General features: G+C 38.4%; 2 protein-coding genes across 5 annotated transcripts in view; both read right to left on the bottom strand.

Moving 5' to 3' along the window:
- The window catches only part of LOC139688538 (tetratricopeptide repeat protein 17-like), a 53,536-nt gene extending 42,521 nt beyond the window's left edge, over positions 1 to 11,015 (bottom strand). The window contains exons 1-3 of the mRNA XM_071586070.1: positions 10,860 to 11,015; positions 10,408 to 10,736; positions 6,552 to 6,666 (exon numbers count right to left, since the gene is read on the bottom strand). Coding sequence (XP_071442171.1) covers positions 6,552 to 6,666; positions 10,408 to 10,736; positions 10,860 to 10,970 — 555 coding nt within the window. The 5' untranslated portion in view covers positions 10,971 to 11,015. The remainder of the gene's footprint in view (positions 1 to 6,551; positions 6,667 to 10,407; positions 10,737 to 10,859) is intronic.
- Positions 11,016 to 16,326: 5,311 nt separating this feature from the next.
- The window catches only part of LOC139688527 (uncharacterized), a 39,465-nt gene continuing 37,209 nt past the window's right edge, over positions 16,327 to 18,582 (bottom strand). For 3 of the 4 annotated variants that reach the window (XM_071586046.1, XM_071586050.1, XM_071586048.1), the window contains one exon: positions 16,327 to 17,539. In XM_071586046.1, the coding sequence (XP_071442147.1) occupies positions 17,470 to 17,539 (70 nt within the window). In that variant the 3' untranslated portion in view covers positions 16,327 to 17,469. The remainder of the gene's footprint in view (positions 17,540 to 18,582) is intronic. The other variant, XM_071586047.1, reaches the window with a different exon arrangement.

Here is an 18,582-nt window from a genome sequence, read left to right on the forward strand (position 1 = left end):
AACAGATGAAATAAAATACTTGATGCGTAGGCGTGACGCAGTCTATAGCCTGTTTAAAAAACATAAAAACGAAAATGTATTCAATATCTACAAAAAACTGCGAAACAAAACTAAACAAGTCATTAGAAATTCCAAAATCAGATATGCCTTCCAAATATCTAAAGAGCCCCCGTCACATATTTGGAAAAGCTTGAAGTACCTTGGTGTCGGAAAAACTAAAAATCAACACTCCCTACCTGCTGACATCTCTCCAGACGACCTAAACCGTTTATTCACAACCCCACCGATGGAAATCGACTTTAATGCAAAAAATGAATACTTATACAGTTTGCATAATTCTGAACCAACTCCAGTTTCTGCTGGAAGCTCATTCAAAATTTCTCCCGTCACACAAATGGAAGTTCTCCAGGCCCTCAAAAAAATCAAGTCCTCCTCAGATGGAGCTGACGGAATTTCAGCTATTCTCATACAAAAGTTACTTCCCATTGTACTTCCTGTTTTAACTCATATCTTTAATTGGTCTATTCTAACTGGAACATATCCCTCACTCTGGAAACGTGCCCTCGTCCGTCCCATCCCCAAAAAATCCACACCCACTAACATTGCTGAATACAGACCAATCAGCATTTTGCCTCCTTTATCAAAAGCATTCGAGAGACTCATTCACGAACAAATTTCAAAGTTTCTGAATGAAAATAACTTACTTGATCCTCTACAATCTAGCTTTCGGCCCTCTCACAGCACAGCTACCGCTCTCCTTAAAATAACAGATGACATCCAACTATCCATGGATCGCAAAGAGGTGACAATAATGACTCTCCTAGACTTTACCAAAGCCTTTGACTCTATTGACAAAGATATTCTCTTAGCAAAACTTCAAAACCTGAATTTTTCTTCCTCGTCTTTACTGTGGATTCGCTCATACCTAAGTAACCGATTCCAAAGAGTCATTACACCTAATTCATCCTCTAACTGGCTTCAAATACACAGGGGTGTTCCACAAGGATCCATTCTTGGACCCTTGCTTTTTTCCCTGTATATAAACGATATTAGTAAATGCATTTTAAATTGCATTCATCACCTTTATGCCGATGATTTACAAATATATCACCATTCCCGCCTTCAAGACCTACCTACAATTATAAACTAAATTAATGCAGATCTGGCTGCTTGGTCACTATGGGGAATAAAAAATTTATTGAAAATAAACCCAATCAAAAGTCAGTCCATTATAATTGGATACCATAAACTACATTCTAAAATAAGTATTGATAAACTACCACCACTAAAATTGCAAGGATCTATCATACCATACCTAAGGACAGTAAATAATTTAGGCTTAACCATAAATGAAACATTATCTTGGACTGATCATGCAATTGATATCTGCAGAAAAATTAACTCATCCCCGCATTCACTGAAAATGTTAAAGCACATTGCTCCCCCCTCCTTAAAGATGCTTCTTGTGTCCTCTCTTCTCATACCCCACTTGGATTACTGTGATGTAGTATACCAAGACCTTTCAGGCGAGCTGAAAACCAAACTCCAGAAGACCCATAATTCCTGTGTGCGGTTCATATGTGATCTTAGGAAGTACGATCATATTTCCGACTCATTTAATAGAATATCCTGGTTAAAGCTAGAAGGCCGCAGGCATTTACATATTCTTTCACTTCTCTACAGAATACTTTCAAACCACACACCTAAATATCTATACAAAAATTTCCTCTTCATCAACTCAATCCACAACAGAAATACTAGGGGTAATAATAAACTTCTTGTCCCACACCATCACACGGAAATCTATCACAAATCTTTTCATGTTACAGCATGCCGTCTGTGGAACTCTCTCCCAGATGACATAAAAAACTCTTCGTCAACAACAACATTTAGAAGAGCACTTCACAAGTTCATTTTCCTCAGGTACTTAACTTAACCAGTATACCCTCCGTCATTCCACTCAGCTGTTATACAGATCACTGTGTCTACTTTTTTTAACCTGCTTTTTTGTTTTGTCATCTCAAGCGGTAGGAGTTTGCATAATTATTTTTAGAAATATCACGCTTCTCATTACTCCGCATGTGTTGTCAATGTATTTAATTTCTCCAAATCAATTTCAGTAACTTAATAATATGTATACAATGTAAAAATGATTGTTACAATGTACATGTATCTTTCCTCTAATTAATAGGGTTTTCGCAGGTTTTTCACACCCCCCTTCTCTTCGTGGGTGTTTTTCCTGCGTGGGTTTTAACTAGTTGAGCAATGCCACGCTCTCCCTAGCTTTTCTCACAAACCTCATTCTTTGCTTAGACTTTCCTCATTTTATTGTACTCTATCTTCACTGTCATTTAATTTGAGTATATGTAGGTGTATTCTTAATTTATATATGTATATGTATGTAAGTATGGGTGTATATGTGCGTACTTATGTATGTATTTATGTATGTGTATGAATGCATGTATGTATATTCTATTGTTTCAGGCTTCACTTCGTGGAAGTAATTAATATCCATTATTAAAATATAATGAAAGGCTCGTACTTTTCCACAGATTTTATTATACGGTACAACGCGTTTCACCGACTTGCGGCATCATCAGGTACAAATTTGCAAAACAGACAGAGCAAGCATATATACCCTCAGGACAGAGTGGGGGCGGGGAGGGTTGGAAGGATTTGAGGGGGGTGGGGGCTCGCAGGTGCGTTGATGGATTGTTTTGACCATTTCCAGGCTAATTTCTCGGAGAGGAGTGGGGAGGGGTATGGGAATAATTGCTCATTACAAAGTGTCGTGTTGGGGTTCGCCAAGTGCCTTCTAATCTCTAATTGCTCTAGAGTGTCCATTTTTAATCCTTTTGGGAGTGTGTGTAATATCTCTGGGACAAAGTCACTGCTGTGGTTGAATTCTAGTAAATGCTTGGCGAAGAGAGAGTTGTTATTCTGATTTTTGTGACACCTAGCGTGTTCCTTGACTCGTAACTTGATATTCCTGCCGGTCTGACCGACATAAACGCTGTTGCAATCCTCGCATTTCAGTTTATAAATGCCTGATTTGAGAAGGCTATCCTGGGTGTCTTTTCCATTGGCTAGAAGTTTGGAGAGGGTTATTGGTGGGTAGAAGGCTGCTTTGAGTGAGGTGGGCAGGCAGTTGGAAATCCTATATGAAAGATCTCCCAGAAACGGGATCGAGCACCACTTAAAATCTTTAGATACTGCGGGCTGAGATACGAAAATGCTTTTTATGGCCATTGCTTTTTGTTTTTTCCGTAGTAATGTGTCAACTAGTTTGGGGTTGAAACCATTGTTGGCAGCTATATTAGTGATATTCACGAGTTCAATTTTGAAGTTTTTGGGGGAAAGGGGGATGTGTAGGAGGCGGTGGATCATGGAGTGGAGGGCTGCGTGTTTGTGAGAAAAGTGGTGTGCGGAATCATTAGAAATTATATGGTCTGTATATGTGGGTGTCCTATAAATTGCAAATTCGTGTCTATTATCCCTAATTGAGATTGTCAAGTCGAGAAAGTTGATGGTGCCGTTGACGTCTTTTTCCATGGAGAAGGAGATATTCCGATGAAGAGTGTTTAGGAAATTAAGGAAGGAGTCTAACTGTCGGTTGGTTCCGGTCCATAGGCATAGTATATCATCCTAGTAACGAAACCAATAGCCCACGTTTTTGTTATGCTGATTGTCAGCATTAAAAAGATGCTCTTCTACAGAATTGAGGAAGACTTCAGCTAGGAAGGGGGACAGTGGGGAACCCATAGCTAACCCATCCGTTTGGCTGTAAAGGGTGTGGTTGAAACTAAAATAATTCTGGTTAACTGTTATTACGGACGCTCTCGGACAATTGACGCTATCCGTTTGGCTGTAAAGGGTGTGGTTGAAACTAAAATAAAGGTATCTCGATCCCTACTTGAGGTGCTTTGTGGAGGGCACTTTGAGGGAGTACGCCGTCCGTCGGATGGGACGTTAAACTGCGGACCCCTTGGCGCCTTTCGTAAAGAGTAGGCTAATGCCGACGCCGGGTTTCTCTCCACCCTTCATCCTTTCCTGTCCATCCCCTATGGTGCAAATGACCTTAGCTGTCGGTCGCCTCCCCTCAAAACTACTACTTGAAACTAAAATAATTCTGGTTAACTGTTATTACGGACGCTCTCGGACAATTGACGCTATCCGTTTGGCTGTAAAGGGTGTGGTTGAAACTAAAATAATTCTGGTTAACTGTTATATGGACGCTCTCGAGCAATTAGAGATTAGAAGGCACTTGGTGAACCCCAACACGACACTTTGTAATGAGCAATTATTCCCATACCCCTCCCCATTCCTCTCCGAGAAATTAGCCTGGAAATGGTCAAAACAATCCATCAACGCACCTGCGAGCCCCCACCCCCCTCAAATCCTTCCAACCCTCCCCGCCCCCACTCTGTCCTGAGGGTATATATGCTTGCTCTGTCTGTTTTGCAAATTTATACCTGATGATGCCGCAAGTCGGTGAAACGCATTGTACCGTATAATAAAATCTGTGGAAAAGTACGAGCCTTTCATTATATTTTAATAATGGCATGTATGTATGTTTATGTGTGTATATGTATGTGTGTGTGGATATGTATGTATATTATTAGGTATGTGTATGCATATAGGTATGTATGTGTGTGTATGTATGTGTATGTGTGTGCCTATGTATATGTATATACTTTTTTCTTTTCGATGTGCAAATCTGTGTTAATAAATTGATGTCTGTCTATATGTATTTATGAGTACATATTAATGTAACTATAAGTTTAATGGCTAATATAATATGTATACGACGATGGGTTAAATGGAAGAAGGGACCATTTGGTCTCAATTTCGCCCAAATAAAGACCACTATCTATCTATCTATCTATCCTCCTTGTGATAGCTAATGCCCAAGCCTAATTAAATTCTTCTCCTCACATCACTAATACTTCAACCACTTTGGTCCAAAACACTTCCGAGATACATGAACTCTTCCGCCAACTATAATTTTTGCCCTCCTATTTTAAAGTATAACTTAGCCTTTTTCCTCCAGAAAAAACACATAACTTTCAATGTGCTTACATTTATTCTCATCCCATAGTATCGCACTGGCTTTCCAATGCACTCAGCAATGCTTGTAACCCATTGGCTAACTGACAAAACCAGTTCTTCTCACAACTCTTTCACTATTTCCTCTCCCCGTCCTGAACCCAAACTGATCATCCCCTAAGTCATCATTTGCCCTGCTCTCAATCCTTTTGTAGATGTTCCTGAGAACGACTTTAGCTGCGAGCACAATCTAACTTTTTGTTCTGTAGTCCTCACAAGATGTAGCTTTTACCTTTTTCGGAATGAAGTGAAACTACTTTTGGAACACTGATCTCACAAAGTCTTCCAACCAGATTCCTTCCTCATAGACGCTGCGAGTCAGTCCATATAGACTCATTCTCCCACTTTTCTCTAAACCTCTAAGTAATTCGGCAGGAATGTTGCCTACCCCACGACTTTATTAGATTTCATCTCCCTTAATGCTCTTTCTATCTCATCGTCGAGTAAGCCTTGACCTAACTTATCCTCATCTACCACATTTTTCTTGCCACGTCGTCTAACCTTGCCAGCCTAATGTCTTTACCACACCATTCTTCTATAAATTCCTTCCACCTCTTTTAGATTTTTTTCTGCTTCAACTAATATTTTTTTGACTTATCTTCGATTGTTTGAAATGGTTTTCCTTTCTTGGTTCCAGGCAGAGTTTTGCCCTCCCCCCTTGCATATTGCGGCAATCTCACCCCTCCAGTTAATTTTTCACTTGCAACATAGAAAATACACTTAAGGGGAGAGAGACATATTTACTTTCTTCCAACACAAAGTGAACTAACCCACACACATTAAAACTCACAAGCTTTGCATAGTCCTTAAGGTTAGACATGAACAGTGCTTAGCTTAATGTTGCAAAGATATGCATCGCCATCAATTAGAATGAATCACATTAAATAAATCATTCAGCAATAATAAATCAGAAAAATAACAATAACTCTTTAAAAAATTAAAAAAGAAAACAAAAATAAACAATCACTCCAAACAAAAATTGCAAGGCACAGGCAGCACACGGAGAGGAACTTGCCCCCCTATACCCTGATGCCTAAATTTCACCTGCCATTGGCCTTAGTATTGGGTGAACTCTTCGATCACCTGCCAAACTGACCTTTGTGTTGATTGCTGTGGTGGTAAATATTATGTGGTATTTAATTCTATGAAATTTACTAATGTTGGAAAGTGATTTTTTTGGGGAAGAAAACACTACTTCAAAATGTGTACAAGGTTGTTTAGTTCATCCTAAAAGCTTGCCAATCAAGTGTGTAATATTAAAATGGGAAACATTTAATAATTTTTAAAAACTTAACATCACCTGATGGAAGACCTACAAGGTGATCAGTGTATGGTGTAATCTGACTGAAGAAACAATGCTTATAGCTTTAATGACTAATTTAACCACTAGTCAAAGAATCCAAATTAAAATGAATTATGTCCTTCATTCATGACAAAACACTCACAAGCAGATGCTCAAATGCCTGCATGCTCAAGTCCAATGGATAACTGCTTTCGCAATCCGGCAAAATGTTTTGTCCACCATCACCCTGACGCACAGGCTTCAGATTGTTCTCCAACCTTAAAAGACGACATTCAAAGGACAAATATGTACTTATAAAAGTCTAAAAACAATTGGGCCACTTTAAAGTACTTCAATAAAAACAATAATAATATAAAATGTATGATAAACAACTTTAAGTGTATCTTTAATGATTGGCAAATCTTTTCCAGCAGTCCTTAGTACTTACACCAGAAAAAAGCAATAAAATTAAGTAATGTATTTAAAACTGAAAAATCCCAACCACTCATATTCTTATCAGTTATTAGACATATTTATAAGGATGGCACTTAATCTAGATATATGTGGGCCAATTTCATCAAAATAAATATTCTAAAATTTGCGCATGAACTTCACCACAATATCATCATCAAAATTTCATATAGAAATCCAAGACAAAATTTAAAAAAGAAAAAATTTGCTTAACTTGTTCTACCAGAAGATTCGATACTGATCAAGCATCTGTGTACATGGAGAGCCTTGGAATGCATGTAGTATGGAAGGAATCCCCCATCCCTTTGTAATGCATGTGAAGAATGTGCAACATTTAGATAAACATATGAATTATGTTGCAATAGCTTATTTATAATATATGTTTCTGCTTTTAATATTTATAAATGGAATATGGAAACATTTTTGAAAAAATGCCATAACTTCAACCATATTCACAGAAACTTGAGAGCTAAACATGTTTTTCAGCAGAGTACAGCAACGTTGTCTCTCCAAGTCCCCTCATGAGCCACCGACACTGCATGGCTCAACTGTCCAGATTCACAGGGTCTGGATTGGCGAGGGTTTATTGTTAATGCAAAAGCTAGTGCTCTGAAAAATATTGAAATGAAGGAACTTATGCCATTTTGCCAGGGTACTATCGTATTTTACAAGAACTTTGGAACTATAATGGCCTAAAATACATGCTACCAAATCAAATAGCACATTTTTAGAAAGATAGTAATCACCCAAATATTGAAGATACCTGGAATCAAGCGCTCAGCAGTGAACATGCTCAGTCCCAGTAAATTCATAAAAGATAACACAGAGCCAACACGGTACAACGTGGAAGGAAGGAAAGTGTTGCGACGTCACACCAAGATGAAAAACATTACGAATAATACCTTCACAGACAAAAGGAATGAGATCACTTATGATAACAAGATATCTAGGCCAAATGCCAAGAAGGAAATTTTGAAAGTACAAGGCTCAATTAAAAGAAAAAGACTGGCAGAAAATTGGAAAGAGACTCCGAAAGTATTTTGGTACCCCTTTCAGAGAGGTTCAGGGAAATAAGTCGAGAGCTATTCACTCAAATATGATGAAGCTAGAAAAGTAACTAGCATTTTGGAAAAGACCAACCTATTAAATTCCTTCTCTGAAGTGCCTCTACCAACGTATCACTGAATTTCCCTGATAATTAACCAATTTCTTTCGGCCAGTCAATGCCCAAAATTGAAATCTCATGTAATGGAATCATGGAATGGAATCATAATTTCAGATAGGTACATTTGCTGTAAGTCGTGTAAATGTGTTAGTCTAATAAATCCTTTGGGCCTGATCAAATGCCCACTCGTATATTTAATGAACTAGCATAAGAAATTGCACCATATCTAGAAATCATATTTAAGAAGTCACTAGTAGATCCTAAGGTCCCAGAGATTGGAAAACGGCTAACATAAAACACCAATATTTAAAAATGGAGACAAGGAGAAACCGAGCAATTACAGACCTATTTCCCCCATATCCATTAATTACACTTTTTGTTCGTGATATTCTTATTTCAAGAGAGAGCAATGTTCCAATTGAAATGGTTTTTCTAGATTTTAAGAAAGCTTTGGACAAAGGTCCTCATAGTAAACTACCCACAACTAGCCATAGCCATAAGGCATAGAAAAAAATATCCTGGGTTGGATTAAAGACTTTTTGAATGCCCTGAAGACGATGGACGACTCGGCCATCGAAACGTCGGCAACCCTACGAACGTGGACCCGGTGGGAGACCCGAATAATCTTGGAAAACTTTTTGAATGGTTTGGTACAAAGAGTAGTCGTATGTGGAGTTAGATCAAATGCAGTAGAAGTTACTTTAGTTGTTCCCCAGGGCCTCTTTTATCGGACCTCCTTTATTCCTACTTTAAGCTAACAACATTGACTCCGTAGTCACTAGTAAGATACATTTATTTGCCAACGATATAGTGGTTTACCATGATATCAGTGATACCGAGGACACAGCAGCTTTATCAGATGACTTAAATGCTATACAGAGCTGGTGCGACAATTGGCAGTTAGAATTGAACTTAAAAAAGTGCATAGTGATGAATTTTTGGAAAAAGAGTAATTCCCTCCCGAACACCAACTGCATCGGGAACACTGAAATGGAATGAGTCGAGTCAATGAAATACCTAGGCATTACCCTCACTCACAACCTCTCCTGGGTGAAACACATAATCTGCAGCAGCCATTGAAATTTCAGATAGGTACTATAACATACTCATATGAGACAGTGGTCTGCAGTCATCAGAACAAAGTCAAGAGATTGCATGCAAATATTGCCCCCTGAACAACAAGTTGGCCAAATCCTGAAGATATCATAATCCTATATTAATGAAACAATCTACTTGAAGTGAGATGGGTTAAAATTTGCCTCTTAATAAAAGTACATTTCTATTTTCAGCACTAACACCACTTCCACCATCTGCGGACATCTTTAAATACTGACAAGCGAACAAAAAACACACATATTAGGAAACTCTCCTAACATTTTTTTAATCACACCAGCAATCTCAGAAAGATTATTCCGCACATGAGACAACATACTGGATTAAAAGCAAACAAGGCTGACCCCATGGTGAGTTAGAGTGGTTCTCAGTTTTCTTAAATAAATATTTTCTATCGAGATTTTAATTCAAAAAGTGTTCGATACTGTTTTGACTTTTCAAAATTAAGGAAGTTTTCTTTTAATTTTCCTTCGTTTTCTGGAGGGAATTTAGGGCTAATTTGTGCCGACTCCTGAAATAGCATCCAAACTTGCTTTGAAATAACTTCCATGCTTGCCTTAATTAAAAAAAGTTTGGAAAAACGTTTAAAAAATTTAACTAATACATAAATATTATTCAAATAATGTTTAAAATTGAACCTCATATTGAAGAGTTTTACTTACGCATCTCCTTTCCCAAATTTCATTTGCTTCTTCTTCATTTCTACATGAGCACGTATTTATTATAGCTGAATTGTTGAATTTATTCCTTATAAAACACAACTTCTATTTTTCTTCAATTATAAACAACTGATCCTTTCTTTTTGCACGATTATTCTGGTATGAAGAATTTCAGAGATTCGTGAACCTAATAAGCTTTGTATCCGAGAATTATTAGCATTAGATCCAGCTGTATTAAATTCTATTTTCGATATTATGTGTGCTAATACATTAATGAGACACTTCTGTCATCAATGTACGTGTATATGTACAACTGTTGACACAAAACCTCCAGGGAGAGCAGGGTTTAAGGTATTCATTTAAACATTCATGAGGACGGCAAGAAATTAATAAAAGGTATCGTACCACTTTCTCAGATAGCATTACTCAACCATAATATTAGGTTCTTTGTTTACTCCAGCATAGCCGTTAAAGTTAAACTAAAAAATTGGTAAAAAACAATCTTATGGGAGTCATACGCTAAGTAAATGTAAATTAAATGGCTCTACTACTTAGCTGAAATTATAGCTTTAACGTATCTGAGTTATTATCTTGATATTCGATCGACATACCTCATTTCTTCTCTCATGAGACTAGCTATCCCTGCAGATCCAGGAAATAAACGAGAAAGGGGGAGAGGTCTGCCACCTGCTCCAACGCAATCCGGATCCTTAGCGTAAAGTCTTGCTTCTAGATCGCCTGCGTTAAACCCTCTCAGTCCACCACTTTTATCCAAACCAACCTCTCCATTATTAGCATCTAATCCTACCCATTTGCGATCAAATGCACTCTTCCTGGCCAATAAATCATGGTAGATTTCGTCTAGTGTAAGCAGCCTTGCCTCTTGCTCCATCAGAGCTATAAAATCGAACGGTCTACGTAGGTGAAACACGGAGTTAACCTGAAAGACAATATATTTCCAATCTCATTCTTTTGATCAATCACGATGTCACAGTACAAACGATTGCTGTCATAAAAATCAGAAACATACTGTTCCTTCTCATGAATGAGCAGTCTTTATTACCTGAGCTTCAATACGTCCATTTTCTGTTACTGCCCAGTGCATTGACGACTTCACTTCTATGATTAACAACGAACAAACAACAAATAAAATCACAGAGCTCAACCTTTTCATTATAAATAATAGGTATCTACCCGACTTCAGTTAAACACGTTGGAATTGCATTTCGTAAGTCATTTATTTTCCACGGTCAGTGGTGGCGGATATTTTTAAGAAGAGTTACGTCCTTCTTGAGAAAGGAGCAGTTGAAACACTGGGTTCCTAAAGACAATCAGTTTTCAAAGAAGTCGAAGACGTGAAATCGGCGGACAAAGTGATTCCACAGTTGCAAGGGATGCACTCAGAATCATCTACATCGATTACTTGCAAAAAAGGACAAACGATAACTGGTGAGTTTAATGCGTCGTCTTTAAACCGGTTGAGCGAATAAATCAAGAAAAAAACGTCGTTTGTCAAAGATAAAATTTCACTTCCATCGAGAAAATGCACAGTTGCACGCCCGCGCAGTTTAGATGGTAATAATTATGGAATGAAAGTTCGAATTATTAAAACATCCACCGTATTAAGAGCAACAGAGCGAGTTGGGAATCAAATTCATTATGTTTAATGTATAACAAAATATGTGGCATACTCCAGACAAGTAAACAAGCATTAGGAATATTAAAAATCAAGTCTAATTATTGTTTATTCAGGGCCTACTCTTAATGGAGTAGACCTTAAATAAACGATTTCATTAACCTAACTAGATATGTTTGCATACCTGTATACGGTCTGACAATGTCTTTCATGCATTGCTTATTAAAATACTTTGTTAATTTTAAATTATATTTTAATTCTCAATAACGAGTAGGTAACTTTATATAATTAGTACCCGTTTGTAAATGTTTTTTTATAATCGCAGAACCAATATATGTCTTTGGCCTTTCTTTGTGTAAAAGGGTTATTCTCATTAAATTAATAAATAAACAATGAGCCCTGGTTTTCCCCATACAATTCTCAGAAATTTTATATTTAGGGAGTAATCCTATAGCAATAGATGGAAGCTTTAAATGTTTTATTCATGTTACAAAATTAGATAATATTAATTTTCTAGCATTTAATTTATAAAGATAGTTTATACAGCAATTATATTCTCACTTAAAATGACATGATATGTGAGTGGGAAGAGCATTGGGCTACTGACTGTCTCGATTCCCGGGAATGCCTCTGGCCACCCTCAGTTGAACTCACATTTTGATTTTTCAGGCACCAGATCTTACTGGGAAACCATAGGTGACACAGCATAAGGAACTGGCCTCCCTACCCTGCCAATGTGTGAATTTCACATGCTGCTGGGATTAGAAATGGGTGAGCTCTAACCTCTTCTATCAAACAACCTTCGGGTTGATAATTATTGTGGTAGTAACTTAGCAACCAGTTTAGCATTACATATTGATTCATTATGCAACCATTGAAATCACCTTTGGTATCTTTAAAAGAGGACAATGGAGAGTACTTCAAACCATAGGTCCATCTGGTTGTGGCTGCTTCTAATTGGTGACAGAATCATTCCACTAGCCATTGGAAGAGGGCTGGTAGGCTGCAGTTAGCAGGCACTGACTTCTGGTCATGCAAGTGAGCTGGCAGAACAGCTGTGACTCAAACTGCCGGCCGTAGTTATGTGCATTGGTATGCCAAAGTGTGATATCCAACACGAGAGAAACGTACAAGCCACTATGATGTCTCCCACAGGGAATGTTGCAGGCCAGCTTGGGAATTAGCCCACACATCTGAGGCAATATCATTGGCCTTAGGATGACACAGAGGAAGGGGGCCAACCAGGCCAAGGTGAATGTGGTCACACTGCACCTCAAAAATAGTGAACTGATAGATAAATGGAGGTCTTTATTTGGGCAAAATTGACTGACCAGACTGGCTGACAGACTGAAAGGCATAACTGACACACCAGGTGTGATGCTATGCCTCCAACTTTTGACTGTTGGCATTGGATTAATTCTCGGATCCACTCCTTGCAGTCACTCTGGATGAAGGGCCACACAAACTGAAGAGTAGGGAGTTCAGTGATCGCTCTCATGCTGGCTTAACTGTAGAGGGATCGGAAAACCAGCCTCCGGAATGGTTTAATAGTGAATAGACATGGCTTCCGTCAAATAAACACATAGGATATTTCTGGATGTACCAGGGATGGCCATAGTCTTTAGCACTAATGAGGAATGCTTGTGGCAGGCCTTCAACTCTTCATCATTTAATTGTGATCTTGCTAGAGCCTGGAAATCTATTGCATGTGAAATTTCTTTCACATGCAACAAAGATCATCAAGAAAGAACAAGAGGGGTCAATTGTCTAATAAATCTCAATTAACTGCCTAGGTGAACTTATTTCTAGTTTGAATGGGATCAGAGCCGAAATCCCATCGTAATAGTACTATATTTTTTCAGGCAAAAGGTACGATACTTTTCAGACCACCTTCAGATTCTCTTGGATTCCCAGTCACATGGTATCAAAAAATCCAGGGCACACATTGCTTCATCCATGAATCACTGAAATGCTTGGGCTCCATTCCGCAGTTCATGAATGGAAATCCAAATAACCCACATTGTGTTGTAATGGTGGTCCTCTAGTGTATAATCTGATGGTATGTCCAGCCAAGGTCAGTTATGGAAAAGATCACTTTACCAGCTTAAGTTGCACAAAAGCCTCCGGGTGTGGGGATGAGTATCAGTCTTGAGATGGTGCGGGCGTTGAAGGACCGGTAATCACTGCAGAGCCACCATTTGTAGCCCTGCTTAGAGAGCAAATTAAGCAAGGAGGACCAACTACTAATTGATCTCCTAGCCAGTATGACTCATCGAATGGAATTCTCTCTGCACTATGCACAGGTTTGCACGTGATGTGCCTGGATGCAGTGAGCCGCGTTGTAAAGGGTGTCACTGGTCGTACCAGCAGGTTGTATTATTTTGGGATGGGCACAAACATTTCATAGTACTTAGAATTCCCCAAAATAATTTTAATGTGATTGGCTGGCCTGCAAATGCGGGATGCTCCCGGGGGTAGAAATTTTAGTAGTGCTATGAATGAGGTGTCTACTGTACATGCCAATAATGTTGCCAAAATACTTCATAAAACATCGGGTTTCAAAAAATTCACAATGAGAAAACAACAAGAATTGCTGTCAGGAACTAAAATTCAGTCCCAGTTTCAACCAACAACATGCACTGATAGGTGTACTGTTAACCTCGCGCAGCTCATATGGCGTTTCACTCCTGGCCCTTTTACCAGGGACCATGGAAAATATCTGACCCAGTGTTCACAAGAAACAACACCAATGACGTTACTTTGGTCACAGACGATCACATATTAGGGAACCGGGCTGAAGCAGAATGCCACGTGTACCAATTGCCCTTTGCATTTTCCACTGTATATGAGCATGGGATGTTACACTTGCTGAAATCAGCACCATACCACCAGTAGTATCAACATACTATGCCCGATTGATGGTTAGGGCACTCGTGACATTGCTGATCCTGTGACTGACCCCAAAGGCTAGGATGGGACCATAAATGGGATCCATGAGATGACGGGGCAATGAAGGGCATCTTTCCTACCACTTTGACGGATGTTACTCGACCAGTCTTCTAGATCAGCATCATCAGGGCCTTTAGGTTCGGCCAAAGACATCATTTCTGATGATATGTAAGTGCATCTACTACATCTAAAAAATGGTGCAGGGAAATGTCAAAGTTGTCACTTTATTCAACATATCTTCATAAAAATATCATATTGTATTTTTCAACAGTTAAAATGATTTGTGGCATTAACAGTATTTGAGTTAGACACATTTGCGAGCCAAAGTGAAAAGTTCTCAGCCTGACAATTAAAGACTGCAATTTTCAGTTAAAAATGATTTTATTTTTCTACATAATCTCCCTTGACTTCAACACACTTGGTCCTGCATTTCTTCAACATCAGTATTCCTTCCCGGAAGTGAGAGTCTGGAAGGCTGTGAAATTATCCGTCTATGGCCCTCTCAACTTCTTCATTGGACGCAACTCACTGCCCAGTAACAAATTTCTTCAGGTTTGGGAGCAGACTGAAGTCTGAGGGTGCTAAATCAGGAGAATAGGGGAGATGGCCGAGCAAATCGTGCACCAAAACCTGGAGTTTCCCATCGACAAGGCACATTTGTGAGCAGGTGCGTTGTCCTGGTGATTTTTTCTTCTTCAAGCCTCTTCTCCCGAATTTCGGCATCCAGCTGGTCAAGAAGGTTGCAGTAATATTTGCCTGTAATTGGTCTACCTTTTTCAAGGCATCAGTTAACAGGATCGCCTTTGCATTCCAAAACACACTGACCATTTCTGGCAGATGTGATGGACTCCACTTCCTTTGGTGCTGAACCACCACCTTCCACCCACTACTTTGACTGCGGTTTGCTTCTGGCATGTAGTGGTGGACCCATGTCTCATCCATGGTGACGAATCGCCGCACAAAATCGGTTGGTTCACTCTTGAATCGGTCCAAACAATGCTGCAAAAATCATTTGCGCATTTGCTCTTGATTGGCATTCAGCAACTGTGACACCCACCTTGCGCATCCATAATTCTTTGCGCAAGATGCTTTGCACCCTTTCTTTAGATATCCCCACGGCCTTAGCTATCTCACTCACCTAGTGTCCAACATGATATCGTGCACCTTTTCGATGGTTTTCTGCGTGGTTGCAGTTTTTGGCCATCCTTCACGGGGTCATCATCGAGGAATGTGCGGCCACTTTTAAATTCTACTGCCCACTTTTTAACAGAGGACATTGAAGGAGCAAAGTCCCCGTGCACTTTAGTCAACTTTGGATGAATTTCTTTAGGGGTTAATCCAATGAAAACGAAGAATTTTTATCCACACGAAATTCAAGTTTCTTAGATTTGAACAAAAAACACCAAAGACATCTATTGCAACAATAAGTTTCAGCAAACTACTAGAGAGAACAAGTTGAAACTTGTCTTACGAACAAATGACACGTGTATCCGGGCAGAAATCATAAATTTTTGCTGATTGGAATGCCATCTGTGACAGGCTGGGAACGTTTCACCTTACCCTCGTATGTTCAGGGTCAAACTCATGAAGTTTGGATATGAATTGTACTTTATCATATTTCATTGATCTTCATGGTTGGAAGACTTTCAAAACTAGATTCCAAATTTAATTCCTGAATACTTCTGATTCATGGGAATGATAGTGCATTTTGCAGCTAACTATAAATATACAAGCAGGAAGAGTGCCCATGCCCTAATGAAAATATAATAACAGCTTCTTCAATGCCTTAGAGACCCTTCATTTACCACGAAATCTGACTAAGGAATCTGAACAACCCTATGACCTAGCTCACCTTCCACAACTAGTGAAATGGCATGAGGAAAGCATGGCGAAGTAGGAAATTAAAAGACAGGACCAATTTAATTCTTAAATGTATTTAAATTATCAAAAAGTAACATTATTTACAAATACCACATACTTCAACAATACTTGAAGAAATACTACTGCTCAAGGAATTGGATGGTAAGTCTCTAAATAATTTCTTTACAAAAAATACTAATAGCACACCTTAGCATCACAAATGATTATCAAAAAATACAAAACTTACCATTTGTTAACATACTTGGAAAGTCAACCAATTTCTCCTATTCCAATCATAAAATTTGGATTTATGGTGTGTGTATAAATGCAGTAAAATTAAAAGGAGCATTGCAATGAAAAATAACCAACAAACCATTTCATCCTATGTCAAGGTATTTGTATAACTAACTTACTACAAAAAACTGCACCAAATCACCAAAAATTCATGGGATATAACATTTAAAAATAAATATATTTTTCTGCTGGATGAGTTTTTCCTTATTTGAGAAATTATAAGTAATATAATTTAGTAGCACCAACTGCGAATCATAAACTAGCAATGCAAAATGCAATTGTACCCAAGTTTAAAATATGTAAAAAAAACATTAGCTAACAGCAGTAGCACTCACACCTTTGGCAAAGTATTAAAAATGATTCAAATGAACAATGTTCTGGGCTTTCATATGACATTAAATAACCACATAAGACCAAATACATATGCATGCATACGCTGGGTATCCTTTGCCTCAACATTTGGTTAAACCAGGAACTTTGTTAAGTTTTAATACTAAAGCCCACCATGGGGCGCACCAATGAGTAAAATTACAATGAACTCAAAACAAATACATAAATTGTGCTTCTGTTCCCACCAGCAATACAATCATGACTTAAGAATGAAGCCATAAACAAAAAGTACTGCAAATATTATCTTTTCAATAACATGATATTAGTACAGAAGCAGGCAGGCACTATGGTAGATTATAGATCTGGAGGGTTCATGGGATAGGATACAATCAAATGGAATTTCAATTGAGCTGGTCGTTTATCACAAGATGACACTTCATTTATAATATATTTCATTTAAAGGAATAAATTGTCTATATATGCATGTATGTAAGATAACCATAATTTTGGCTCTACTGATTTCCAGGAGTCTCCATCGGTTGAAGAACACACCGATGGCTCAGGAATGGCAGATGCCAAAAACTTGCCCCAACGGCTCAGGCACTCAATAGCATCCATCCATCCAGTCCACTTTTGGAGGTTTCTTCAGGACTGGTTTACTCGATGGTATCCTACTAATAAAAACATTATATTAAATACAAAACCGCTATAAATACTTGTGAGTTGGGTAGCTGTTTATATTTATCATTTTCACCATTTCATTAGGTTTCATGACCTTAAAATTCAACCACAATTTGACAACTGGACAACAGTCACAATAAAAACTTGTCAATTTGTAAGCATAAGAAATCAATTTTAAAGTGGAACTTCTTACAGTGCAAGGTGTGAATTAGTTTGCGGCCACGATTCGAGTGGCCTCAAAATTGTGAGTGGACCCCCCAGCTGTGCTCAGTTCAGCAAACCATGCCACGCAGTACGGCAGGATGCCACTTCAAGAGATGGCATAAATACCAAAATACCGAGCAATGCCACTTGCAGCAATGTCATATTATGAACATCAAAGGATTATCTACAAATCGTTACTAAGAATAAGGATCATCACTTTTACCATTGCCAAGGAGCAGCTGCTCTCGTATCATGAGAAGAAGAATTTAATTTCATTTCTCACTCAATTGTAAACTCTTTATTGCACTCTTCAGGCTTTCAAAGGTAATAAATTGAGGGGTTTCAATATTTTGTATTAACTGTCAAGGTGTCATAAAACATTTTAAAGATCTTGATAATATTTATATTTAACATTCAAATTCCATTGTTCTCTCTGAAACTTGTATAAAAAGAATCAACGTTTGCTTTTGCGAAATTCCAAGGCCCACAGCACTGAGCCTCACTTACACTTGATGATTCGAGGGCTAATGGAGCAAAGATCATCAAAATCAAAGGAAAACCAACATACGTGGAAAATATGGTTGCCATGTAAACAGATATGCACAGAAACTGCACTTTTTCATTTCGTGTGATTAATTGGCATTTTTTTAGCGATGTAAAGAACAAGCCTTTTCCGTTTTTAGCCATTTGCATAGAAGGGTAGAATTGTAGAAGAACGCAGCGCTATCATAAAGTGAAGAGCAGAATGCATTTTCCTCAGAAAGCAAAACCATTCACAGAGCTGCCAAGAAAAAACAACTGACTGGCAATAGAGGAATATCGACTTGAGGAT

This window comes from Hetaerina americana, unplaced genomic scaffold, assembly GCF_022747635.1.
Source record: "Hetaerina americana unplaced genomic scaffold, ioHetAmer1.1.p SCAF_20, whole genome shotgun sequence".
Taxonomy (NCBI): domain Eukaryota; kingdom Metazoa; phylum Arthropoda; class Insecta; order Odonata; family Calopterygidae; genus Hetaerina; species Hetaerina americana.